At 41.7% G+C, this 27,087-nt stretch overlaps 1 protein-coding gene across 2 annotated transcripts in view; it reads left to right on the top strand.

Moving 5' to 3' along the window:
* RABGAP1 (RAB GTPase activating protein 1) overlaps nucleotides 1–26,049 on the top strand; it is a 193,959-nt gene extending 167,910 nt beyond the window's left edge. For both annotated transcript variants that reach the window (XM_088466930.1, XM_088466924.1), the window contains 5 exons: nucleotides 464–568; nucleotides 2,576–2,659; nucleotides 14,894–14,965; nucleotides 19,229–19,429; nucleotides 23,915–26,049. In XM_088466930.1, the coding sequence (XP_088323056.1) occupies nucleotides 464–568; nucleotides 2,576–2,659; nucleotides 14,894–14,965; nucleotides 19,229–19,429; nucleotides 23,915–24,037 (585 nt within the window). In that variant the 3' untranslated portion in view covers nucleotides 24,038–26,049. The remainder of the gene's footprint in view (nucleotides 1–463; nucleotides 569–2,575; nucleotides 2,660–14,893; nucleotides 14,966–19,228; nucleotides 19,430–23,914) is intronic.
* The last annotated feature ends 1,038 nt before the right edge of the window (nucleotides 26,050–27,087 follow it).

The raw sequence follows: 27,087 nt of genomic DNA, 5'->3' as shown, positions 1-27,087 counted from the left end.
GATCAGTATTTGCTTACAGACCGTAGAAACGTATGTACCGTTCTAAACCACAAACCAAGCACTGACAATTACTTAGACCTCAGAAGTTGATCGTAACATTTTACTGAGAGGAGCTTCAGTAGCGGAAGAGTCCAGGACTCCACACTTTATAGAGCTTTGTCATATGTTATCCATCTACTACATTCAAATACGTGATAAATGGATTTCACATGAAATTTTCAATGTTTAAACACTTGTTCCACAAGAGCTCCAGCTTAACTTAATGATACCATCGATGTGAAACATATCTATATTTGCCCGTAGTATCTCTGGTGTAAACAGAGTATTTAGTAGAGGATATTTATAAAACCTAAGTAAGAAGCAGCCCTATTGGAGAATGCTAGTCATGATTGTACGCTTCCTGTCATAAGTGATTTAAACCACACATACAGATCCTGGGTGAGAGTGGGCCCTGTTTTTTCAGGCAGAGGAGAAGGCTGATGCTTTGAACAAGGAATTACTGATGACTAAACAGAAACTGATTGATGCAGAGGAGGAGAAGAGACGTCTGGCAGAAGAATCTGGACAGGTTTGTTGTTTAGAGACCTCCTGATTCAACCCAATACACAGCATAAACTAAGCTCAGAAAAGTTCTATGTCTAACTCTGCCTATCATATGGGATTTACTATCCCCTGGGCAGGCGCTGAGCGCACACGGTGTTGTGTCGGCACCTCTTCATCCGCGCCATATCCATATCGTGTTAGATTTTCTGTGATGTATCACAACCAAATAATTTTGCACACATCCCTTTCTATTTGTACACACACTCACACTATTGTATTGTGACCGGATTATTTGCCCTCCATTATATTTACAGTATGGATAACTGATAATGGGGAAGAGAGAGAAAATAATGCAACTGTACTTATTGGTGAGCTCAGCAAGCAGAAAACCATCAAACCATCAAAACGATGTAGTCCCTATTACTAGAAACATTTTTTTTTTTACAGCCATCTCTAATATTTTGGAGAGAAATGAAAAAAAATACATTGGATTAGAATCCATCTATTTTTATTTTATATGTTGATTGGTCGTGACCATACACTATGCGATAATTTTACGTCCCTATCCACTGATAGTCGGTGAATCGGACAGATAATTGAATAATGTATGTCCGGCATTAGTGTCACAGAAGGATGAATCTCCACTGTGCCTATACAAGAGCTACTGTAGTCATCATCACTTGGCTACATTTCATCCTTATTTAATACAAGTGATCTGATGCAAACTGTATGTGCTATGTACAACACTGGGAGCGAACTAATGACTCACCAGCTCATTATAGGGCAGTCTACTGATGAGAGAGGACAGCTAGACATAACTGCATCTCTACCATGTAGAAATGTTGGTTCATTTACTAACAAAAATGCACGTCTAAGTTAGTGTGGTGTTTCTACGTAATGCCCTCCAGGATTCTTCATAAACACCCACCCAACCCCGTGATACATTGATGTGAAGCTGTGCTGGACTCCAAAGTAACAGCTTTCTGGCCCCTGGATCATTTCTGCACAGTACTATACAGGATATGGTACTTCTGTAGCCTATACACTGCCACACACCAAGTGACCGCATTACTGTTTAATTTTACATGGGATCTCGTCACATGTCACTGCCTTTATGTACTGTTACCTCCACACATACTGTTACCTCCACACATACTGTTACCTCCACACATACTGTTACCTCCACACATACTGTTACCTCCACACATACTGTTACCTCCACACATACTGTTACCTCCACACATACTGTTACCTCCACACATACTGTTACCTCCACACATACTGTTACCTCCACACATACTGTTACCTCCACACATACTGTTACCTCCACACATACTGTTACCTCCACACATACTGTTACCTCCACACATACTGTTACCTCCACACATACTGTTACCTCCACACATACTGTTACCTCCACACATACTGTTACCTCCACACATACTGTTACCTCCACACATACTGTTACCTCCACACATACTGTTACCTCCACACATACTGTTACCTCCACACATACTGTTACCTCCACACATACTGTTACCTCCACACATACTGTTACCTCCACACATACTGTTACCTCCACACATACTGTTACCTCCACACATACTGTTACCTCCACACATACTGTTACCTCCACACATACTGTTACCTCCACACATACTGTTACCTCCACACATACTGTTACCTCCACACATACTGTTACCTCCACACATACTGTTACCTCCACACATACTGTTACCTCCACACATACTGTTACCTCCACACATACTGTTACCTCCACACATACTGTTACCTCCACACATACTGTTACCTCCACACATACTGTTACCTCCACACATACTGTTACCTCCACACATAGAGACATTTCACACAATAACCCTGTCAATTTGGATATAGCCTCTGCCATTATCACTGCTGTTGTGGGGCCCCACGTGTTGTACTAATTGTGACATGTGCGTCCAGGATTATTGGGGGGCAGATGGGTTTTAGAAAAACGAATCTCTTTCTGTTTCTCTTTTGTATCCTTCTGCAGCTTAAGGAAATGTGCCGTAGAGAACTTGATAAAGCAGAATCTGAAATAAAGAAGAACAATTCTATCATTGGGGATTACAAGCAGGTATACCCGTCTCTCGTGTTCTTCACGTTCCTGCGTTAGTTATTTGCAGCTTTGCAATGCACTTGTATTTACTAACATGTAAAACAGGCTTTTAAGATTGACAATGTATTTGCTTACTCTTTACCATTTAGGCTAAAGACTTGTCCCGCGGGTAAATATGAGTCAACGTAGGCGGGCACAAATTTTTTGTTCAGTTAGCCACGAGTGTTAAGTTGCATTACTGCTCCATAGGCAGTAACACAGACCCTGAGCGGGTTATAAATTGGGGAAAATCCCTTTTATTATGGTAAAAATTGTCAGGATTTGGACAATTCCCCTAACGATTAATTGGCCGATAATAACGCAATATTTGGGGTAATATGCAAAATGCAGAATTATGGGTTAAATGATGTGGGACAGGCATATGGGGATGCTGTGTTGACGGGAAAGGTGTTCTTATAGTTGCAAGTGGGAGTTACAGGTATGTTTTTTTTTTTTTTTTTAATAACAAAAGGGGCTTAAAATGACAGACAAATCAATTTGCATCCCAAATTCATCTAGACCATTAGTTTGCAGAAAAACCCTTTTTCTACAATTTCTTTGCTTTTGGTCACTTAGGCTTGTATACTGTTATCCAATGTTAGTTGCATTTTTAGGGGGGTACAGGCTGATTTGCCCATTTTTTCCCCCACACTTATTGCTGCTAACATCATGGCGAATTACCGCGTGACCGCAGAGGGAAACCCTTTGCAATTGAATTGCACATTAAGCCAAAGTGCACACGCGCTGTAAGTGGTATTACTGCACAGTGTGAACGTAATTATGAGGTGTATGTATGTTTAATAACAATACAGAAAAAAGAACACTTGAATTGATGGCAGTGAATCACCACATCACAAATGGATACATATAGACAAAAACCTCCATAAGCGCTCAGAAGATCATATGTTAAGAAACAAAGGGCCTGATTCAGACCCACTCGCGAGCAGCTGTACGCTCGCAAGTGGGTCGATGGTCTGCACTGAGCATGCGCACGACGGAGGGAGCTCCGTCGTGCGCATGCGCCAGACACGACGAGCGAAGGACTTTCCTTCGCTCGTTGTGTCCGATCAAAGGGGGCGTGCTGTCAATGTTGATTGACAGCACGCCCCCTTTGGTGGGCGTGCCGGGGGCGTGCCTCCCTGACGGGGGCGTTCCCACGGGAACGCCTCCCGTCAGAAGCCGGCCCACTGACATCACTAGTGATGTCAGTGGGAGTGATTTTGGCTCTGATAGAGCCAAAATCACTCCGGAGCTTGCGGTTGAAAACCTCAACCGCAGGCTCCTGCTCGCAATTTCGATGGTCGTGATGGTCACGACCATCGCGGCCATCAAAATGCACGCTCGAATAGCCTGTGGGTGGTGACCCACAGCTATACGAGCGTCCAGGAGGACGCTCCATGAAAAAGGAGCCCGGCCCTCATGCAGAGCGTGCGCTCTGCTCAGAGCGTACGGCTCTGAATGAGGGCCAAAGTTTTATTAAAAAAAAAAAAAAACTTTATACATCTGCGTATAAAGTTTTTTTTATTTTTTTTATTTTGAATAAAACTTTGTTTTTGTTTTTTTTACATCTGGTCACGTGGGACGTGATGTCCCCCCTATAAATCTTTATCCAGTGTGGACAAGATGGCGCCGCAGATACAAGTGGACTTATTAAAGGCTGAGTTCACTTCTTATGGAAAAGTTTTTTAAACTTTAATGTTTTTAAATTAAAGAAGGGGATATTAATATGTATTAATTGTATATCTTTAGTCACTCCACTTGATAAAGACGCCGGTGAGCGTCGAAACGCGTAGTAAAGTGGAGTGACGGTGGGAATATTTCATACTGCTAAGGCCAGCTTGATATACCCCTCTATGAGCGCCCGGGTTCCATACCACCTTATATCTCTCACTTTTTAAACTTGTATGTTCTAATACCATTAAAAAAGGTGATTTTTTTTTTTTTCACACATTTGGAGTTTCTCTTTGCATATGCCTGATGTGGGGAAAGATACACGCAGCATGTGGAGAGAGAAACCTTTGAGTCTGCAACATACTTGATTGATGTTAGCGTCTAGTAAGCATCATTATATACAATTTTACTCTATATAAATGCACTAGGGTGTATATATGAAATGCTTCTACCCTTTCAAAGAGCACATGATTCTGTGGACTATTTCTATAGTTCTCAAGTGAAGAACACTCTCCAGGAGGTAGGTATATCCTTATCAAAGTCTACCATAAAGAGAAGACTGTACAAGGTCAAATACAGAGGGTTCACCACAAGGTGCAAATCATTCATAAGCCACAAGAATAGAAAGGCCAGATTAGACTTTTCCAAAAAACATCTGTAGGACTGTGTATAAGATGGTTGCAATCCCTAATGTTTCATACAGTATTTTTGTTCAACTCCTTGAATTAAAGCTGAAAGTCTGTTTGACCCATTTCATTATATGTGCAGTGTTATGAAATGATCAGGATCTAAAGCTGGTTCCACACTGGAGCAATGGGCATTTGTTCCGACAACGAACGAATGCCCTTGAACGGGGATTGTCCGTCTACACTTCAACGAGTTAATGAGCGACGGAGTGATCACTGTTCCATCTTTCGTTAACTAAGGACGCTAGCGATATCTCTAGGTTTAATGTGCAGCACATGAAACCTAGCGACCGTGGGAGTGCGCAATCATCTGTACACACTGAGCGATGTAGGCGATTTTGTCCTATTGAAACAGCAAATTGGCCCAACCATCGCTCCTGTGTACCCAGCTTACCTCTCCTGAGGGACTGTAGGATTTGTGGGTCAGATGAGGCTTTATGTTGGGTTTTGAGGTGCTATTTTTTTGGCTAAATTGTCTTTCTAACCATATATAGTTTGGAACTTGATGAGTTAACTGAAGAGTAAAAGGTGTATTTCCTGGTTAGGGTTACCTTGATCCTCCAAGAGTCATAAAGGTGATGCAACTTAAAAAAAAAAAAAAAAAATCAGAGCCTTAGATCTTAAGAGTGTATCAGCTTTTTACAGAGAGTGGGGCACAGTGGGACACCTGTCCAAGGCTAAAGCTGGGTACACACTAGATAAAGTGTGTACCCAACGACGGCGCGATAGTACACACTGCAAGATTATGGTGCACCACGCATCCAGAATCATGTGTCGGCCACGAGAGCTGCTGATCTGACGTGCATGTACAGCAGAAAAGAAGATGCGATGAGCGACGCACAGGAGCGCACAATCACCCATACACACTGAGCAATGTGGCCGATATATCGTTCCGATTCGCGTCGGAACGAGATATTGGCCGATATATTGCTTTGTGTGTACCCAGCTTGGCACTTTTTGTATACACTTTTGTTTATTGTAGATTGAATCACTTGGCTGCTTTAGGTAATAAGGTTTATTTTCTTGTCTATCCATAGTCGTGTTTAGGATTACAGTAAAACATCCCACTACTGCTAAATCATATATCGTGAATGCTGATAAATTTATGCCCAGAACAGTGAAGAATCTATGCTGATCTTGGTAGAGGCAAAAATATTGGGTAGAGGAGGCTTTAATTTTACTCTCTTCTGAGGAGTTTTTATTCCTTTAACATTATATATTCGTAAAACATCTATTCAGAATTGAAGAGAACTGCTATTATAGTTATGGAAAACTGTTCCGTTATAAAGTAGAACGGTTTATTTGTCCTGTAGGTATATGATGTTTAGGGGAGGGGTAAGGTTATTTGGTGCAAGAGACACTGGCCAAAGTGTTTGGTTAAGGGAGAAGGGGATTGGTGCACGCAGCGCCTGGGAACTAGCAAAATGCATATGGTGGTGGGGGCGCAACATAGTCCCTCCAATTCGGACCTACAGACTTTTGAATACACTGTAAAACACGACTGTAAACTGAGCTTAATAATATAACATCATAGCGCAAAACAATGAGACCAATATATGTGTTACAACAAGAAGCATTAATATCTATAGAAAGCTACACTTCTAGGCACATAGGTGAAACAGACACTCTAGAACAGGGGTATTCAACATGCAGCACTCCAGCTGCTGTGGAACTACACATCCCAGCATGCGTTGCTACAGTTTTAGCATGTCATAATAGAAAAACAGTGTATACTGTAAAATAGGCCTTAGTTAAATTAAACAATTACTGCAAAAACTGGAACTTAAATATTCAGTACAATAATTAGTGCCTACGGGAAGTATGATCTTTTGGAGCAAGGTTTTTTTTTTTTCATTTTTTTTTTTTAAACGAGAAAAAAAGCGATAATTGACTTCAAGTCTTAGCTGTTGCAGATTAGCATTCCTCGTAACTGTGAGCCAGGATATACTTGGAATTATTTTAGGATGTGAGAAATCTTGATAAATTTATGTGGGGCTTCGAAAATATTTGGACTCTGAGATTTCCTGGTTTCTCTCATTAGTTTCTGTTTGGTAGCAAAATAATGTAATCTGAGCATAACGGCTCTGCCAGGGTCTTGAGAGCTAGGCTTCAGGGCAATATAATAGTTTTAAAAATAAGGGAGCTGAAGGTGTATTCTAAATTAGATAAATGTATGCAGTGAGAATGATGTTGGAAGCCAGTGAGATTGTTTTGTTGATCAAATGGGAAGATTGTGGGCACTGAGTGGGATGTGGGAGCCACATGACTGCTGAAACCTCAGTTGCATAGACTGCGTGTGTGTATTCCAATGAGCACACAATTCTGTGAATTAGCAGCTCCACCATTTTTTGAGTGGCAGCAATCTCATTCTGTGAGTGCTGAATCTGCAGTTAACCACAGGGTGTGATGGCATACCATATCTGTATTGTGCAAGGAACACGTCCTTAAGGCATCAGCCATAATGATCGTAATTTCATTGCTGTTTTTAATTTGAGTGGCACAAATTCAATAGGTTTTGTGAAATTTCAGATAATGTCTAAGAAGCCTTAATGGGACATGTAAAGCTGTAAGGTTTTTTGTCTATGGAATTTCATTGCTTTTTTATAATTTATTAACCATCAGGGTTTTGACGAGCAAAGTGGGCCACCTGCAGGGCAGAAGGACAACAAATAGGTATACGAACATGGGTGGAGGAGCAGACAACACAGGAGGTGTTTTAAGGGTGCAGAGGGAGAGACTGCTGTGGGGGCAGGCTGCAGGTGTGTGGGGCAGTGGCAGCAGTGGAGGTGCAGAGCAGTGGCAGTAACGGGTATGCACCCGAAGCATCAGTGGGCGACAGAGGGACTCACTGGTGCTGGGCATGCACCTGAGAAAATCAAATCAATAAGACACAGATGCATGGACGTATCAGTGAGATCCATCCATGTATTGTTGTAAAAAATTAATGTGTAATATAAAAATGACGTGCCTCCACAGCACAACCAGCATCTGGCTTTTGAGCCCCAGTGCTGGTTGTGCTAAACACAGGGGACAAACGACGTAGGGGTTCCTTGTATTAAGCACAACCAGCACCAGGCTAATTAGAGCCAGTCCTGGTTCACAAAATACAGGGGACGAGTGACGTAGGGGTGCTCCCGAAAAACACTGAATTTTCCCATAGAGAAATCCTGAGGGGGCATGGTGTTTAAGGGGCTAAACTCAAAAGCTATTGGAGGTACGGAGCTGAAATTTGGCATGAGCTGGTAGAACTGTTGCTCGGTGCTGCAAAAACATAAAAAATGGGGACTTGGGAGTAATTTAAATTTCCAACTGTCAGTGTTTTCTAGCACTCAATTAGTACCACTTTTCTGTTGTTCTCTATGGGGGATTTTTGGGAAGGCATAACTCAGGGCAGGGGGCAAATTTACACTTTTGGTTTGTTTTATTAGGTAGTCATTGTTCCAGGGTAGGTGCTTTTGGAGTTTAGGTAATTGAGAAAGTTAGTTTTCAAACTATTACCTCACGAAACCGCCATTATAGAGATAGGAAGTTTCAACTTGATGCGCAGCCTCAGTAGGAGCCTCCATCAGGTGTACTCACTGTGGCTTCACTTAGGTGCAGCAAGATGGCAGATCAGTGCGGGTGGCAGTAGGCTCGGGGGAAGGAAGCAGCTGTAAGCTGCGGCCGGGGGGGATAGCAGGCATTAGCTGCGGCTGGGACCCATGTGTGTTAGCGGCGGCGGTGGAACAGGCGACAGGACCCGGGGGAGGTAGCAGCAGACTGATGCAGGCTCGGATCTGAGCGATCCGTGATACCTGTATTTAAATAAACACAGAAGCAGGGACCGGTCAGTGAGTACTGGGTCTTCAAAGCCCGTTATTGGTTTTGGGGAGGGGGGGGTCACGCTATTTTTTTTTATTTTTTTTTTTCAAACACAGGTTTTTTTTAAATTAAACAGAAGCACAGACTGGTCTTGCTTTTCTTAATGAAACACAGACTGGTCACACTGACCCGTCCCTGCTTCTGTGTTTGTTTTTTTTTTTTTAAACACAGATGCAGGTATTACGGATATTCCAGACCCGAGCCTGCATCTGTGTTCTGCTACCTCCCCCGATCCTAACGTCTGCTATACTGCCACAGCTAACGCCCGCCAACCCCTACCCCCTCTCCCCCGCATCCCGGCCGCAGCACGCTTCACACAATCAACCCGCCACACATCGCCCAGAGGTTCCGGGGATAGCCCCGGGCTATCAGCCTGGGGTGCCCTGGAGAGAGGGGACCCTTTATTGGGTGGGTCCCCAGCAATCCCCTGCCTGGGCTGACTAGCGGTAAGGGGTGATGCTTCGTCTGATCATTAAGTATTAATCGCATGATCATCATAGCACCTCTGTAAATAAATCACAAGAACCAATTTTGTAATAAAGAAAAAAAATAATTGGGCATCTGCACACTAGTAACCAGGTGCCCAGGGCCCAGTGAAAGGGCTCCCCTGGCTGTGGCATCGCCCCCCCCCCTGCTAAAGAGAGTCCGGTGCTGGTTCAGGTAAATACAGGGGGGACCCTACGCATTTTTTCCCCCTGTATTTCAAGAACCAGGGCTGGCTCAGAGCTCAGTGCTGGTTGCGCTGAATACGAGGGACCCCTACATCATTTTTCCCCTGTGGTTAAACACAACCAGGACTGGCTGTTAAAAGCCTGCTGCTTGTGCTTGGTAGGGGTGCAACTTGTTTTATTTTACACATTTAATTTTTAGCATAGATGTGTAGATGGATCTCACTGCTGTGTTCGTGCATCTGTGTCTCATTGATTTTATTTTCTCAGGTGCATGCGCACTACCAGTGAGCCCGCTTTGCACTGCTCTGCACCACCGCTGCTGACGCTACCCCGCACGCCTACGGCCTGCCCCTGCAGCCGTCTCGCACTCTACACCTCCCAAACCACCTCCTGTGTGCTGGCCCCTCTTCCACCTGCGCTAGTGTACCATTTTGTTGCCCTTCTCACCTGCAGGTGGTCCGGTTTGCTCATCCAAACCCTGATAGTTAATACATATTTAAAAAGCTATGAAATTCCATAGACAAAAAACCTTACGGTTTCATATGTCCTATTAAGGCTGCTTAGACATGATCTGAAAATTCACAAACCTATTGAATTCCTGCCACTCAACCTCACAGTTTTATTTAACCTCCTGGACTCAAGCATGGATATCCTTTAAAACCTGGACTGTAATGGCAGAGTTTGGGAATCTCTGTCTTACGAGACATAAGCATGCTCACCAGCTTTTACAAGTGGCTGTGCTGTCTCTGGTTCTTTACCAGTCCGATAAGTGTTCCTGATTATGCTGACTGCAATCCAACAATCAACGTGTGTCACTGATGTGATTATTAGCTGAAGTTCCAACGTGATTGCAGAAATGGTAGTACATGTGGTACAGAAATCCACAGATCATCTTAACGTTTCTCTGCGAATCCTCCTTAAATAGGCCATCTTTATATTAAATATCATGCATTTCAATTCTACAGCCAAAAATTGTTACATATATATTAAACAGTCTTTGTTATATTATTCAAGATATTATATAAAGCATATGTGGTTCATAGGTATAACGTTATTTGCAGTATGAACAGCTGAAGTGATGCTTCATTCTATTGCTTTCAGTATGGATTGTATTTCAATCCAGGGCCGAGACGTTTCAAACTGCTCTTCTATTGTTTTTTTTATGATCTAATTCTCAATTGTAGCCATCTCTATACTTTTATGTAAAAAAAAAAACAATCTTAACATAGAGCACAAACTCACATTTGGCAAACATATATATTTGAAAAAAAAAAAAAAAATCATCTAGTCCTTACTATTACGTGTCTCCTATTTAAGTTCTATCCAACCCATTTGCTTAAATTGCTGTAATTACTGTAGTGATAAGTGACTATTCAATGTTTAATTGGAGTTTTAAAGACTTCACTCTTCTTATTTAATCCATACTTGTGTTAGTCATGAAAATTGACTGAAGATCTATTTAGTTGACCCTTGCTTTAAGGCGCACATCCACTACATGATATAAATGGACGATTGAACGGTAACGACATCGTTCTCATTCATTAATCGTGCAGTGAATATGCCGGCAACGACCAGCGATGTGCGCTCCTGCTGGTCGTTGCCGGCATCTGTCATCTCCTGAACATACTGTCCAACCTGACTATCTCATCAGGTTGTGGATGAGGGAGGGTGTCTGCACTGATTGACACATCGTTCAGTGTGGGCACATTATCCACTGCACAATATAATGAACGATTACTATGTAGTTATCGTTCAATCGTTCTTTCATCGTGTATTGGATATGCACCTAAGAAGTATAACAAAACATTTTATTATTCTAAATACAATCATAATGTATATAATCATACACTCCAGTGTTATTTATTTCTTGAAAGAAACCGTTACTATAGCAAATGTTCTTTAGTTCAATATATTTTCATGGGCAAAAATCTAGTATGCCTCCCAGCAGCACAAAGTTCTGTACCCATTTCCACCATGTGCTGTCAGTTTTATGTTTTTTTTTTTACTGTCTATTGTGATCTTAATACGTATAGAGTTTTGATTCATGAACAGTTTACTGTGCTTGTAGTATGGGCCTATACACCGATCAGCCATAACATTACTACCAATGACAGGGGAAGTGAATAACCTTAATTAACTTGTTACAATGGCGCCTGTCAAGGGTTGGGATATATTAGACAACAAGTGAACAGTCAATTCTTACATTTGATGTGTTGGAAGAGGGAAAAATGAGCAAGTGCGAGGATCTGAGCGACTTTGACAAGGGCCAAATAGCTTTGGCTACACGACTGTGTCAGAGCATCTCCAAAATGGCAGGTCTTGTGTGGTGTTCCCGGTATGCAGTGGTTAGTACCTACAATAGTTGTCCAAGGAATGACAACCGTTGACAGGGTCATAGGCGCCCAGGACTCATTGATGTGTGTGGGGAGTGAAGGCTAGGCCGCTTGGTCCTATCACACAGAAAAGCCACTGAAGCACAGATTTCTGAAAAAGTTAATGCTGGCCATGATAGAAAGGTGTGTGAATAAACAGTGTATCATTGGGACTCATCCCTCCCAAAGGTGGGGCGGTTACAATATGCATTGGCAAAACAACTGGCTTCTGATCTCTCGTTTTAATAAAATTTAGGATGTCCATATAATACATGTTTTCTTTTGAAGCATTTGCAGCAATATACCAAGTCTCCAGCAGAGGTCCTCAGTACACATGAATATTGGTAACTGCTGTACCACTAAAATTCCAGCCAATATATTAGTCTTCAATAAGGGGGACTGTGGAAAGTCCCTGTAATACTAATGTCACATGGATGCTTTGTAAATTGATGCTTGTTCACTCTGTGGTATGCACATGACAGGACGATGCTGCCTCCTGCAGCCGTGTCTCGTTCTGTTACATGGCAACCCAGTAAAATTCTACTAACTGTTTATTTTGTACAGTTACAAATAGACCTGTGTAGATTACCTTTGATTGATCATACCACAAATACTAGTGGCAATATACTTTTATTGACAATTACTTAAACTGTTTATTTAACATAAAGCCAAACAAATCCTATCTGTTTCTGCTCCTACTAGATAAAAACCTCCTCAGTTGCTGATGAATTGATAGTGGAAATAGAGTGCAATGACTTTGTATCATATCCTGAAGGTGTAATCTGTTACATGAAAGGTACTCAAAGGAAACATCTCCTATAAAGAAATTCAATTCTGTCAATGCAAGCTGCTAACTAATAAAGCACTGAGGGAACAGTTATTTTTATGTTCTCCTAAATCCACGTATATAAAGATATCACACTCTGTGTACACCGCTGTTAGCTTAGTGGGCTGTGTGTCCATAGTGGTCAGTAAAAACGTTATTATTTTAGCATTTTACTTTGAACTATTCCACCTGGATGTAAACAGAAATACAATTCAGACATCAAATTGTTGACTGATCAAGAGAGAGAAAGATCAGTGTTTTGTATAATGGAAAATGAGAAGCTCAGGGTTTGGGCCATCCAGCTATCAGCATGTGAGCTGGACATTCTTCTTCATCCTTAGCAAATCTCTTTCTGTCCAGATCCAAACTGCGCGCATGGATTTAACGTGACATAAACCTGAGCTGTTCAGTGTCTACATAAACACATGTCCTGGTGGGATTTACATACATAGCTCTGGAATGTTCGGATTGTGGTGGCCAAATCACATACATTCTAAGATTCCATCTTTAGAGGCCCACATGCAGCACCTCACTGCTTCAAGTCCTATATAGATTATCCACTAATTAAATGACATTTAATATGGTTTATCAGTCATATATGTAGACGGGATACATAAAATGATACAGAAACTTATGTACTATTGGCACAATGTTGGAGATTTCACAGTAGTACATAGCCGGGATATTTTTATTAAAAGTGAAAATATCCCTGGCGAGTTGGAACGTTGTTAATCGCGGCAGACCTCAAGGATTTTTATTTTCCACAGGGAGCCATATTTCCCTGTATTTAGCATTTAATATAATCACCATATTTGCAAAACTGAAAACCTAGCTTGTTAAAGTAATTGTCATTTTTTTCTTTTTTTTTTTTTTTTAGTAATTGCGGCCAACTATTTTGACTGGTAACTGCTGGAAAGTTGAGTTGGCACATATATTAGAAAATAGGCTGTACAGTGGGTGTTTTGTTGGACCTGTCAGAATGGAACGTGTGTGGTGGATGTTTTCTGCATACAATTGGGCTCTGAATAAGTAAAAAAAAGAAATCTCTGAATTACAGTGCTTCTATGCAATGTAGAGAGTTATTTGTACCTTCTGGTTTGAAATGGTAATTCATTATACTAAGCACGTTCAAATTCTGTTAGGTGCGTTGCCAATTTCAGCAATAGTTTATAATACAGTAACAGTCAAATGTGTTAACTTTAGCCTTTTACTTTAGGATTGTACTTAATAACTTGAAGATCCAAAGGCCACTGTTTTATACAAACTTCTAAGGAAGTGAGAATGAAGGCAAGATGTTGGTGCCTGGAGGGTGTCACACATGTATATCAGATTATCCAATTAAGCCAACTGAAAAATCTGGGTGACAAACTACCTTTGCTGCTGTGTGATGTCATCTTTTGACCACAAGTAAGAAGTTCTCACTCCAAGGGGGAAAATCAATCAGTGTACACGATATGGGCTCAGCTGTAACAGGCAAATAAGGTAGAGCCAACACCGCTGATTTCTGCTCACACTAAGACCGCAAGCAGAAATACCGGCGCCAGAATCCCGACCACCAGCATCCTGAAGGTAAGTATAAGGGGAGGGTTAGGTTTAGGCACTGGGGAGGGGGAGGTTAGGGTTAGGCACCGGGGAGGGGTGAGGGTTAGCTTGCTTACCTAAGGGTGTCGGGATGCCGTTATCTGTATTCTTACCGGCGGCATCACGACCACCGGGATCCCATACCCATCCCGGATTTACCATTACTCCCATGAGTTATTAGGCAGATATAGACGTACATTATTTTGTGCCCAGTATATTAATGCGATTCTGTCACAGTGGATAAATAATTTTTTTTTTTTTATTAAACGAACATTTATAAGAATCTACTTTAACAATGCATTGACAAGTAGTATCTCATGAATATTCGTCAGAAAGTGCCTCGCTTTACAGATTCCTACTAAATTGATGAGCTCTATGTTTCAGCCTACAAAATGGGTACCTCCAATGGTTAGGTCAAATTTACAGCACCTAGCACTTAATCTTGGTTTCATTTTTATTTAATTATCAACTCAATTGGCGTTTTGACCAAGCAGGAACAATGTATTGAGCATAAAGTTACCAGCCAATCCTTTGTTCATTTGTAGATATGTTCCCAACTGAGTGACCGACTAGAAAAGCAGCAGTCTTCTAACAAAGCTGAAATTGAGAAAATCCGGGTAAGTTCAATATCTTATTGAGCCACAGGGATTCAGGACCTCATTCAGAGTCGGTCGAAGCGGCCGCACGGTCGTACGCCACCAATGTTCGCTATACTGCGCATGCGTAAAGTTCGCAATGCGCGTGCGCAAACTAGCTGCTACGATCAGAAATTTCTCTCTCCTAGAACACAGCCAGGTCGGTAGTTTGAGTGACAGATGGAGGCGTTTGTGGGTGGTAACAGGGGAAGGTGCTTGAAAACGGGGGAGTGGAGATCCGAACGCAGGCGTGCCTCATTATGCGAACGGTGTTTTATGGGAGTGTTAATTATGCACTCCCATAATCCGTATGCAAAGTAGCGTCATGGCACATGGGAGGTTTTTACACTGACATGATCGTAGAGCTTAAGAGAGGGTATGGTCAACCTTAAGCTCTACGACCAGTGCCGATGGTCTCGATTAATCCTTATATGCCCGGAGATGACGTGCAAAGCGTACGAGAAGGGGGCGTATTTTTTAGTCTTCCGACCGCTTCCTCCTCTTGGTCAGCCAACTACTGATCCGAACTTAGGGACGCAACTTGCGAGGGAATCTTTTGAATATCCTGCCCCTTTTTCCGTACGACCGTTCAGCCGCTTCGACCGACTCTGAATGAGGTCCTCAATGTGGACATCACATGTTGACATTGGAGGTCTAAATATTGTTAATATTAAGAACACTTGTAAAACCTGATCCTCAGGTTCAGCTGTGTCCAGTTTATTTTTTCATGACCTGATGTTTTCAGGTAGGAATACAAATGGTATTATGTCAAATAAATGAAGATGCAGCTTATTATAAATCATTTATTCCTCTTTCTTTATGAAGACCCTAACCCCCAAAAAGATTAATTGTATTTATATGGTGCTTTTCCCGCAATAGGAAGATACACTAATACAGTTTGATTATCATCAGCCCATTGAAGTATTTAAAATGTTATCCTGTGTCTGGAGACCTTTGCTCATCGAACATCTGACTAACACAAAGCCAGTGTGTGATATACCTGTTACACCTCATGTTGTGTTTCCCTGTGTAGCTAGAAACATCATTTTATGTAATGCATTCTTACACCACACTTCTGTAACTGCATCTGCTCCGTTAGAGCTTCTACCACTAAAAACTGTTGTGATTCCATATTGCATAATGCTGGTTACTCATTTCTACCACTCCTTAATAGTTTAGTAGATGAGGACAAGGGGATATTAAGCTGTTGTGCACGACTTCTAATAGGGCTGATTTGCTAAACTAATTACAATCTTACTTAAGACAAAGGTGTGGTCCTTAGCACTGGATATAGGAGTAAGAGGAAGGAAAATAGTAGTAATTAACCACCTATAAGAGTAAAATGTTTAAGGATCAAAAAAACATAGGAAAAGACACTAATAGCGGGGCACTCATTTTATAACCTAGCTCATTATAATTGTCTAAAATATGTAGTATCCACAACAGACAAACATTAATATGATAAAACCTCTAGAGGAGTGATTCCCAACCTCGATCCTCCAGGCACACTAAAGCTGGGCATCCACTAAACAATTTTCTGTAAGATATCTGTCCAATCTGGCTGGTTGGAATGAAAACCTGGTAATGTATGGGAGCAAATGACAATCCATCATATGGTTTTAAACACTGAAAAAAAGGACAAAAATTGTTCAAATTGATTAAATTTGTGTGTTTTAACCAATTTGTCTGAACAACCATTTTTGTCTGTTTTCTAGTGTTTGTGAGCAAATGGACAATTGTCATTTGCTCCCATACATTACTTTGTTTTCATTCCAACCAGCCAGATTGGACAGATATCTGCTAGAAAATTGTATAGTGGATGCCCAGCTTTACAGTCCTGGTTTTAGTGATGTCTATGATTGTGCACAGATGGTTAAATCAAAATAACTGAGGTACTAATTAAGTCACTTGTGCTCAAGTATGGCTATCCCCAAAACCTGGACTGTTAGTGTGCCTTGAGGACCGTGGTTGGGAACCCCTGCTCTAGAGGAGTGAATGTGGTCGCAGATAACCACAGAGTAGAAAAAAGGTGAAATAACCAGACAGATCCTGTGGATTAATAGCAGTATCATAAGGCGACATACAGATGTGTCCTCATACACTATAGCCGTAGTCTCGGGGGTCAGTTTTTTTTCGATCAAACGTGGGTCTTGGTCACAACTTGATGCCTCTTCACAAGACTGCACTGATTAATATGATATGTGACGTGTATATCTGTGTGCGACTGAGTCTGAATCTGTATACGTAGTGCTACCATGCCGCGGCTCTTTTCCACGCCAAGTTCCTTTTGTTCTTCGTATACCTACTTAACTGCACACACGTGTCATATGAATCATTGCAGTCTCATGAGGCAGTTATGTCACATCACGTTGCGACTAATGGTGGGTACACACTACACGATATGCTCCCTGAGCGATATCGTGTAGTGTTGTCCCTGGCAGGCTGTACTCAATGTCGTTCATGACATTGAGCACAGCCGCTGAACGATATCATTAACGATATCGTTCAGCGCCGGGCTCTCTCCCCCATTCCCTGACATGCAGCAACCTGACGAGATCGTCAGGTTGGCCTGCATGTCAGCCCGATGAACGATGATGACGAACGACCCGCGGGAACGCGCGTCGTCGTCATCGTTCATCTTTTTGGGGTTAAAAATGGACGATAAAGTCGTCCACTTTATCGCCCAGTGTGTACGCACCATAAGACGCTCAATCAAGCATAATGGATGCTACACCGTTTAGCGCGGCTCACTCCTGCCAGGTGTCTCGTGCCACTTGGCGTATTGAGGCTTGGTGTATGAGGACACATCTGTATGACAAGAGATAGCATAGTAGAGCGCTCTGGTTATATTAGAGGCACAGCACGACGGTCACAGGCGTACACTCAATTACCAAATCAATTAATCATCTGAATCTGCATATATGCTTCTTAACAAAATAAAGTGGTCTCTGTGCTCAATTGTATTACATACGTTTCCAGTGAAGGATAATTAAATATGACTTAACTACCATATATACTCGAGTATAAGCCGAGTTTTTCAGCACATTTTTTGTGCTGAAAAAGTACCCCTTCGGCTTATACTCGAGTGAAGTGTAGCGTTGACCGGACGGAGTTCGGTCAGGGCTACATAGCACAAACACACAGCCGCCGGAGCCGGCAGCTGTATGTTTGCTGTAATCAGCAGCCGCTGAGAGTCTGTCAGACTCTCAGCGGCTGCTGCTGCTCCCACTGCGGGAGCCATCTTCCGGCTCCCACAGTGGGTCATGGGAGAGACGTCATGAGTAATGACGTCTCTCCCATGCAAAGCGGCCGGAGGAGCTGTTAGTGGCGGGACCAGGAGCGGGAGTTTCAGGTAAGTGATTTTTTTTTTTTTTTTAATTCTTATTACGTCTCTCTCTACTGGGGGGGGGGGGGGACTACTGGGGGCACTACCGGGGGCGATTACTACAGGGGGGCACTAAAAGGGGGAACTACCAGGGGGGGATTACTACAGGAGGCACTAAAAGGGAGGGATTACCACTGGGGGCACTACCAGGGGGGATTACTACTAGAGGCACTGAAAGGGGGGATTACCACTGGGGGCACTACCAGGAGGGATTACTACTGGGGGCACAACCAGGGGGAATTACTACGGGGGGCACTGAAAGGGGGGATTACTACTGGGGGCACAACCAGGGGGAATTACTACTGGGGCCACTGAAAGGGGGGGGATTACCACTGGGGGCACTACCAGGAGGGATTACTACTGGGGGCACAACCAGGAGGGATTACTTCTGGGGGCACTACCAGCTGCTGCATTTCCCACCCTAAGCTTATACTCGAGTCAATAAGTTTTCCCAGTTTTTTGTGGTAAAAGTAGGTACCTCGGCTTATATTCGGGTCGACTTATACTCGAGTATATACGGTATACCTTTTTTACATTTATCAATGTCTTATTTCAATGGGTCATTTTATATCGAATACAACATTCACATGTACTTTATCACCCCTTTATAAACCGTCACTATTGTGATCACTGAGATTTTAGAATATTCGCCTCTTATTAATCTTTGCAGTATAAACATGGCTACACAATTTTTTGTCCACGTCCATAAATCATATTCTGCTTGACCAAGCTGGTAATCCTCTTTTGCAGCAGCCCCAATTTTATAGTAGTAATTTTACACCTATGAGTACTAGAAAAATACATATACTGTAGCAGAAGCTATGGATTTTCATCGTTCCCTGCTCTATTTCACATCGTAGCAAAAGGTTGATGGTTGCGAGCGCTGCAGAGAGTTCTTCAACACTGAGGGACGGGTGAAGTTGGTCAGTGCCATCAAGGAGAACTCCACCGACGAGGACACAGATGAGGAGAAGGAGAGTCTGAAGAACCAGCTACGAGAAATGGAGCTAGAACTGGCCCAGACCAAGCTTCAGCTTGTAGAAGCAGAGTGTAAAATACAGGTGAGCCATCAATGGAGTAACCACAAGAGTTAGTACGCATCAGTGCAACTCCTCTATGTGATAAGCAGAATATTACTAGCTTATAAATAGGGAGCATTCAAGTGACATACAAACAGACGTATGATAATGTGCATAAGACCATCACAATTTTTATTTTTTTTCAATATTACATTTTTATTGGTTTTCATCGCAATATATTTACAACAAAACCTAGTCATCACAAAATGATTAGATTGCAAAGTCATTATTCAAACAGTAATGTGAGAAACATTGCCATAAATAATGCTTGTTATATAAGGTTGGTGCAGGAGAAAGCAATGGGGAGATATGATTATGAGAAGGTGATTGTGTTCTTGGTTTGGATGAGAGAGACACTTAGGTTATGGTCAGGCGTTTGATTGTTAAGTATATGTATACTTTGCTTGGTTTACTTAGTCTGAAGCGGGCACTACGCCTTGGAAAGAGGGGACTCAAGGTCGGTATTCATCCAATTCTTTGAACACTAGCCAGCCAAGCCAAGTGGAGAGAAACTCAGTAAATTTGTCTTTGGATGAAATAATAGTTTCATCCATATTTATTTAGAAGTATATTCTAGTAAACCAGCCTGTGATGCAAAGGGATATGTCAGATTTCCAGTAAAACGGTATTACGGATATGCTCCTGGCCCAGTTCCTGTGGGAAATGTTTTATTTGTAAATATGGCCTATGTTTCCTAATAGGGAATGGAGAGGGATTCCTTCAGAACCGGAAAGGGGAGCGCAAGCCATTTGAGTCAACCAAGAACATGTGTAACATTATGTGTAATAGGGAGGTTAATGGAGAGATCAGGGAGGATATCAGTTTGCGTTCAGAGCATCTTCCATGTCCTCAATATTCATTTATTAGATTAGATAGAAAGGTGGAGTCCAGTTGTATACTCCAATATTCCTTACAATTCACCCTGGCAACCCAATTCTCAACATCTGTTGATTTAGACAAAATATAGTGAATTATTGTGTTGTGTCGCCTTTCTGTCTGGGACAAATACCACTTGATCGGTAGGAACCAGGTCTGGGAACGTGTGTGATAAGATTTGTCGACAGGCATCAGGTCACCATGCAGCATGTTGACCTGGTCAAGCTGTCGACATTCATCATATGTACGCGGGTGATATGTCGACAAATCGTCCCTGGTGGCCCAGTCATCATCACCTTCTTTCCCGCCGGCTCCAGCGACAATCACTTTCGGCACGAACCTGTTATGCACCAGCGTTCCGGTGAGTATTTCTCCCCTAATCCCCCCTGCCCCCTAGTGCCTAACCCTGAAAGTCAGAGCACTGTTTTATACTGTCATATGATTTGGTTAGAGTGGCCTTGGCTTATGCACTTTATTATTATGACCCCAGATGTACATTTTGAATGATTGGAGCAGTTTTGTGGGGGTGGAATGACAGCCTACGTTATTTTTGCTGATTTGTAGGGAGCCCCTGTGCTCTGCAGCTCTGGTCATCGGGGAAACAGGACATGCATAAACCAGGGACATACAAGGTAGACAAAATGCAGACTTGAAGCAAAGAGTAGAGAGGGGCCTGCTCATGTTCGTACTTATATTCTAGTTTAAAGAAAGCAAAGATAAAACGTGTGGCTCAGCGTGAAGATCGGGATAGTTGTGAGAGTGCATCACTGTGGGCATTCTAGGTGGGAGTAGGGGAAGCTCTAATAAAGAGATTGGGTTTTCTGAAAGCTTTAAAGGCTATGGGAGAGTGATCAGTCTTTGTAGGGAGTGCCATAAGTTGGTAGCCATACTGTATATGAAAGTGGGGTTGAATAGTAGAGAGTGAGTGACTTGAATTCTGGAAGGCCCAGGGAGCCAGTGTAAGGTTTTGCAGATTGTGCAGTGGCGAGAAAGGAAGATCAGTGTTGCTGTGGCAATTAAAATGGAATTAAGCAGGAATAGTTGGTTGAGAGGAATACTAGATAGGAGGAGGTTGCGTTATTTAAGGTTGGTAGATGTTGAGAGATTAAATAAGTTTTGATTGCAGTTCGGGCGTATTCTGGTAGTTTATCAAAGGTCAAGGCAACAGGACTGGGAAAGAGAGCGAAGAATAAAGCAGGGGGCGGAGTAGAGTATAACAATAAGGCAGCGGGTTCAGGAGAATGAGGAAACCGTGGTGTTATAGACCATAAAGGAGACTGGAAGGGAGGTGGTGAATCTGAGATCAGAGAAGCTCTGTATTGGGCATGTTGTGTTTTAGGTAATGTCGGAACATCCATTTGGAGTTAGTAGAAGGTTGTTGAAATTCTTTTAACTTCAAAAGTATTTCTCTGATTTGTCAGAGACAAACTAAATTAAAATATATTTCATTCTCTTCAAAGATCTGATATGTGTGTGTGTGTATATATATATATATATATGTATGTACAATTTGAGCATTTTTTTATAGAAGGATTATGATAATGCTGGAAGATTTAATACAATAACCACACCGTCCTTATTACGGATTAGCTGTTTGTGTCCTAACTTGTCAGCTCTTACACAGATGTCACTTGTGAGCTTTCTCTCTTTTTGGTCTGTGTCACATATTAGTGAATTGTTAGTTATACATGCAGTCTTATTGTTTGCAGATCTATAATGCAATGAGTGGTTAATCTTTGAAAAATAATAGTTTAACACATCTCTTAAAATGTACTGACTCTATTTTTTCAGCCTATTAGTATTGAACCATAAATACACACAAATTGTACTCCTGCTTATCAATAATACCAATTACTAGAATATAGAAGATTGTATTTAACTTGTTAAAGTAATCCACCAGGTCTAGATGATAGTAAAATTGAGGCAACTTGTTTTTCAGAAACACAACCATCATTTAGTATTATATATACTAAGCTGTGGACTTTCAAACCCCACAATTTTGCAATTATTGCCCTTTTAAATATGGCAGGCAAATCGTCAATGTAAAATCAGGCTTCTTTTGCATTAAATATTATTGCCCTTTTAAATCTGGCTGACAATCTGCCAAAAACTGAGGCTTTTGAAAATCTACTGCTTAGTAAATATACCCCTTAATGTCTGCAATATAAAGAGTAAATTTACATATACACAAATACAGTATATACAGACACACATATAAATTGATGCTTGGTTACACAACATAATACAGAAGGGTGGAGGACAGGAGAGGTAGATCTGGTGTCATCAGCGAAGAGTTTGTATTTGAATCCAAATGAGCAAGTCCCTAGGCAAAGAGGTGTACCGTATTTATACCCAAGAACTTAGCCTTGTGGGACCCGCAGATAATGGGAATGAAGAAAAGTATATGCCAGAGGTAAAGACACTAAGGGGCTCATTTATCAACATGTTGATCATATGCAACAAGTGATAAAACTTGTGGCGTATGATAAATACTGCTCAAACCAATCCGCTCCAGTCATTTTTTCAAACAAATCACAGGAGCTGATTGGTGGAACCACCATTATCAAATGCAATTAGGTGAAGGGTGTGCAGGAGATGAGGGTGATCAGCAATGGTGTAAGCAGCAAAGAGGTGGAGTATGGAAAAGTGACTTCCTGTAAGTTTGTGGGTGGAGTCTCGAAGGAATGTTGCAGGTGGTGGTCAATTGCAAAGAGTCAAGAATGAAGTGAGATAGAGACAATTGGACACTAGTCATAAAATAATGTGAATACAAATGGGAGGAGAGAACTAGGGTGGTAATTGGAGAGAGACTGTTTCTTTAGTAGTGTTGAGGTGAGTGCGCGTTTAAAAGCGTATGACGATGTTCCAGTATAGAGAGGCGGGTTGAGAGGAGATGAGCTAGAGGTGGCCAAACAGTTGGGAGTGAATAGAGATGAGGATGCACTTTCTAGGGTGAGATCATTGGGATGAGTGCAGGGAACTAAAGATGGATTCAGAAAATGGTGGACGGGCTGTGTGGGATTTGGCATGAGAAAATAATTTGTGAAATGGTGTCAATTTTGTGTTTGAATTAGGTGGCCTAATCATGGGTTGTGATGGGGAAGCAATTATCTGGTGGTAAGCCATAGGCTTACATAAATGAACGTATTTTGGTCCCGATGCCCTGAATTAAAAATATTAAATCAAATGTTGTATGGGGGGGATACTAGCAAAATATCTGTGTTACACTATTCTGAAACTAGGGAAAACCAGAGCTGGACTGAGTGGCTAGTTTCCAAAATAACAAATGTTCTGTCCAGGTCTCCAATTATCCATGCCACTGAGTATGAATTCACCATGATGCCAAAGCTAGCACAATGGGCTTACTGTGCTTTGCAAAGGTTTCATCCTGTTTCCGAAGTCATTATGAGTGTCCTAAAGATGTGAGTGAGGGGGAGCAATCTTTCAGATACATTTTAATGAGAAGGTCTGGGTATATGAAAAAGTAAATGGTGGTGCTGAAATTAGCTTTGGTATTTGTTTTTTCAGAGTAACCGTTTTCAAGTGGTTGAAGTGGTTCTAATTATGCTGTTTTATATGGTTCTGTTGCAGGATCTGGAGCACCATCTTGGTCTTGCCCTAAATGAAGTGCAAGCAGCAAAGAAGACCTGGTTCAACAGGACCATCACCACCATAAAAACAGCCACTGGAGTGCAAGGGAAAGAGACCTCTTAACAACCCCATCTCTTAAAATGAAGTCTTTCTAAAAATATGATACCTTCTGTTGCCTTTCCTTGGCCAGATATTTTGGTTTGCCTATATGTAAGAGGTCCTGGAGCACAGCATGGCAGAATGGTAGTGGGTCAGCGCTCGTCAGTCTCATGTAAGATTAGTCAGCTCTGGCTCCTACTAATACTTCTGCAGTCCATGTGAAATGGATCCCGACACTAACTGTATTGAGGAGGGTGAAGAGAGGCTGCCGGCTACGTGATAGCAGTGCAGCCTTCCATGATCCACCCGACACTAGGGGTTTCGTTTTGCCGTTTTTAAATGATCTAGGACATCAAATCGTTTTTAAAATGTAAATGAAATCAGGGGCAGTTATTAGGCTTCTGTATATGCAAGATAGTTTTAGATTTCATTAAGTGATTGAGCTTACGCAAGGAACTCTAAGCTGTGGACTCATGGGGTGATGACTCTTGGTCAGTGATCATCCTCAGTGTATCTTCACTTCTAGCTCATCTACTACTCAACAAATGTTACATCTTGAGGTTGTATTTTAACAGTTTATTGCCTAGGGGACCTGAAACGCATTAACGACCATTGTAATACCAGCTCCTTTAGTTGTGAGTGGGTTAATAGAAGAGTGACATGCCTTTAACCTAGAAAAGTTGGACCTTTCTACCACTGAGATCCAAAACTGTATTGGCATAAAATGAGGCCTTGTGGCATCCCTATTCTGTACCGAAACATAGAACTTTAAATGAACAAAAAAAATGAAGGTACGAACTTCTGACCATCCTTCACATAAATACCAAGTAGGAATGCTTTTATTTTTACAGCAGAATGTCGCAATGTTCAGATCTATATTCACATGGAAAGAATCGCAAGACAAAATGGGCCTATCATGCTAACCTCATGTCTAGAGCAGGCGACTGTTATCTACACACTCTACGTCATGTCGAGAGGTTGACTAACACCATCTTAGTATGTTATCCTTTCTATAGCCAGCAGATGCCCATTTGCAGGCACAATGCACTTGTCTACACTGTTTAGCTTGGAGTTTATCCGTGCTTCACACCCTCAGTGTCTGATATATTGCACAGACACTGAAACGGTCATTGTGACGCAGCAGGAGCGCCCCTGTTCTGTATGTTACAGCTCTGAGCGGAGATTTGTGCTCTTCTCTCTGACTAACCTTTGTTTGAAGCACCCGTCTGTCTTTCTGGAGCCGTATGTTTGTCCATTTCACGCCTCACAACTGCCGTTATAGGATTTGTATAAAACTGGTTAATCTGTAACTTTGTCTGCCTGTGTTGCATTGGAAAGCAATTTATTGGATGTCTGAGATCATTTCCATAGTTAGGGGGCCTCTAAACCATAGAGGATTTTGAAAGCCAATCAGCTGCAGAGAAATCTAACATCCAGGAACTGAAGGCTCAGTTCCAACTCCAGCAGTTTTGGGAATAGCGACCTAACACTTTTCCTGCTTCTAGAAAGGCATTATCAAATTGCTGCCACTACTAGGGCGAGTCCGCAGCAGTGTGGGGTCTGCACTTTAGGTGCTAAACACAAAGCACGTGTCATTCCTTTGGCGTATAAAATGTTGTGTGGTAGTACGATATAGAATGGCAGTTATGCATCTTGTACTTTTTTTATTATCGTTTTCTTGTTTAATTTATACTTGTTTGCGTTTTGCTGCAACAGTGATAAAGTTTTGAGATATAAGCAGGTTACACTAAGGCACTGGTATGTGTGTATATATACAGTATATAAAAAGTTTGGTTTATTTTGTATATCAACTTTTTTTTTTCTTAGTTTCTGTACCAACGCTAGCTACTGTAAAAGTATATATCAAATAACATAACATGAACTGCTAAAGATTTCTACCCCCGAACTGCTACAATTGTCTTATTTTAAACATAAGAAAATTACTGTTCTTATTTCAGAAGTGTGCAAATAGTGCTGGTGTAGGTGCAGTGTGTATACCCCATGAACTAAAATATATAAAGTACTATTAAATTGGACATCTGAATGCTCTGCTTCATTGTTTCAGGGCATTAAAGATATGATCACATTGTAATGAAATGTATGGCAACGGAAAAGTTACCCACACAGATGACTATTAGAAGGAAACGGTAATCCAGACACAGTAATCCCTGTTCTGTCTGACACTTGATTGCACATGTAGCCTAATAGTGGTTAATGTTCAAAACGTATTAACCACAGGCTTTCTGTGGAGCCCAGGTAGTCAGAGGAGTTATATGCATCCTGTCGTCATTATGTTGCAGCATATGGAGAATCTTAATAATTGGTTTTTGTTGTAACACCACTGTGTATCATTCACAGCCTAAATTCACTGAGGTATGTATATCAAACCCTTTTTACATAAACTTCAGTTTCTGCATAACTTTATGTAGTTTACAAAAAGCACAGTGCAGGAGATGTCACAGAAATCTCTGGCAAAGTGCTAATTAGCGCTGCAGTCCCAAATTATTATCAAAGGGGGTCAGATTCTAGTCCCCAATGTACTAAACTCCAAAAAGCGGAGATCAGCCTTGGTAGTTTACACGATCTTCAGATGGTGTAAACTACTGTAAGCCTGTGGAGGCTACAGGGGCAGGAGAGAGATCTTTCGATCTCTCTTGTAGCCCCTGGCTGGCTCCGGAAGCTGACACAGTGCGCATGTGCAGTGCCAGCTTCCCCCAGGAAAGTTTTTCACTTCTATGAAAGACTTCCACAATGTGCCAGGGATATATCTCTCTCTTGCAGTAACTGCTGTCCCTGTGAGTTCCTCTTTGTACATAGCAGGGATATTTTCATTCTAAAAGAAAATATCCCCTGCGAGTTAGACCGATAATAATCACGGCAGTACTGCGATTATTGATACATAGACCCCTAATTCTGAGACATGGAGAATAGATCAATTGGGCACTGGAGGTTACGCTATGAATGGGGAAAAGAGGGTCTTGCTCAAAAAAGTTGATGAAATTTAAAGAAAATAAGTAAATACCTTTTTAAAACTCCATGCAAATATGGGTGTTTATAGATTTCTATACAAGTGA

The sequence above is a fragment of the Taudactylus pleione genome, unplaced genomic scaffold (assembly GCF_031769625.1).
Source record: "Taudactylus pleione unplaced genomic scaffold, aTauple2 ptg000009l, whole genome shotgun sequence".
In the NCBI taxonomy this organism is placed as follows: Eukaryota; Metazoa; Chordata; class Amphibia; order Anura; family Myobatrachidae; genus Taudactylus; species Taudactylus pleione.
Note: the sequence above shows the minus strand (reverse complement) of the source record. Positions and strands in the feature narration are given on the sequence as shown.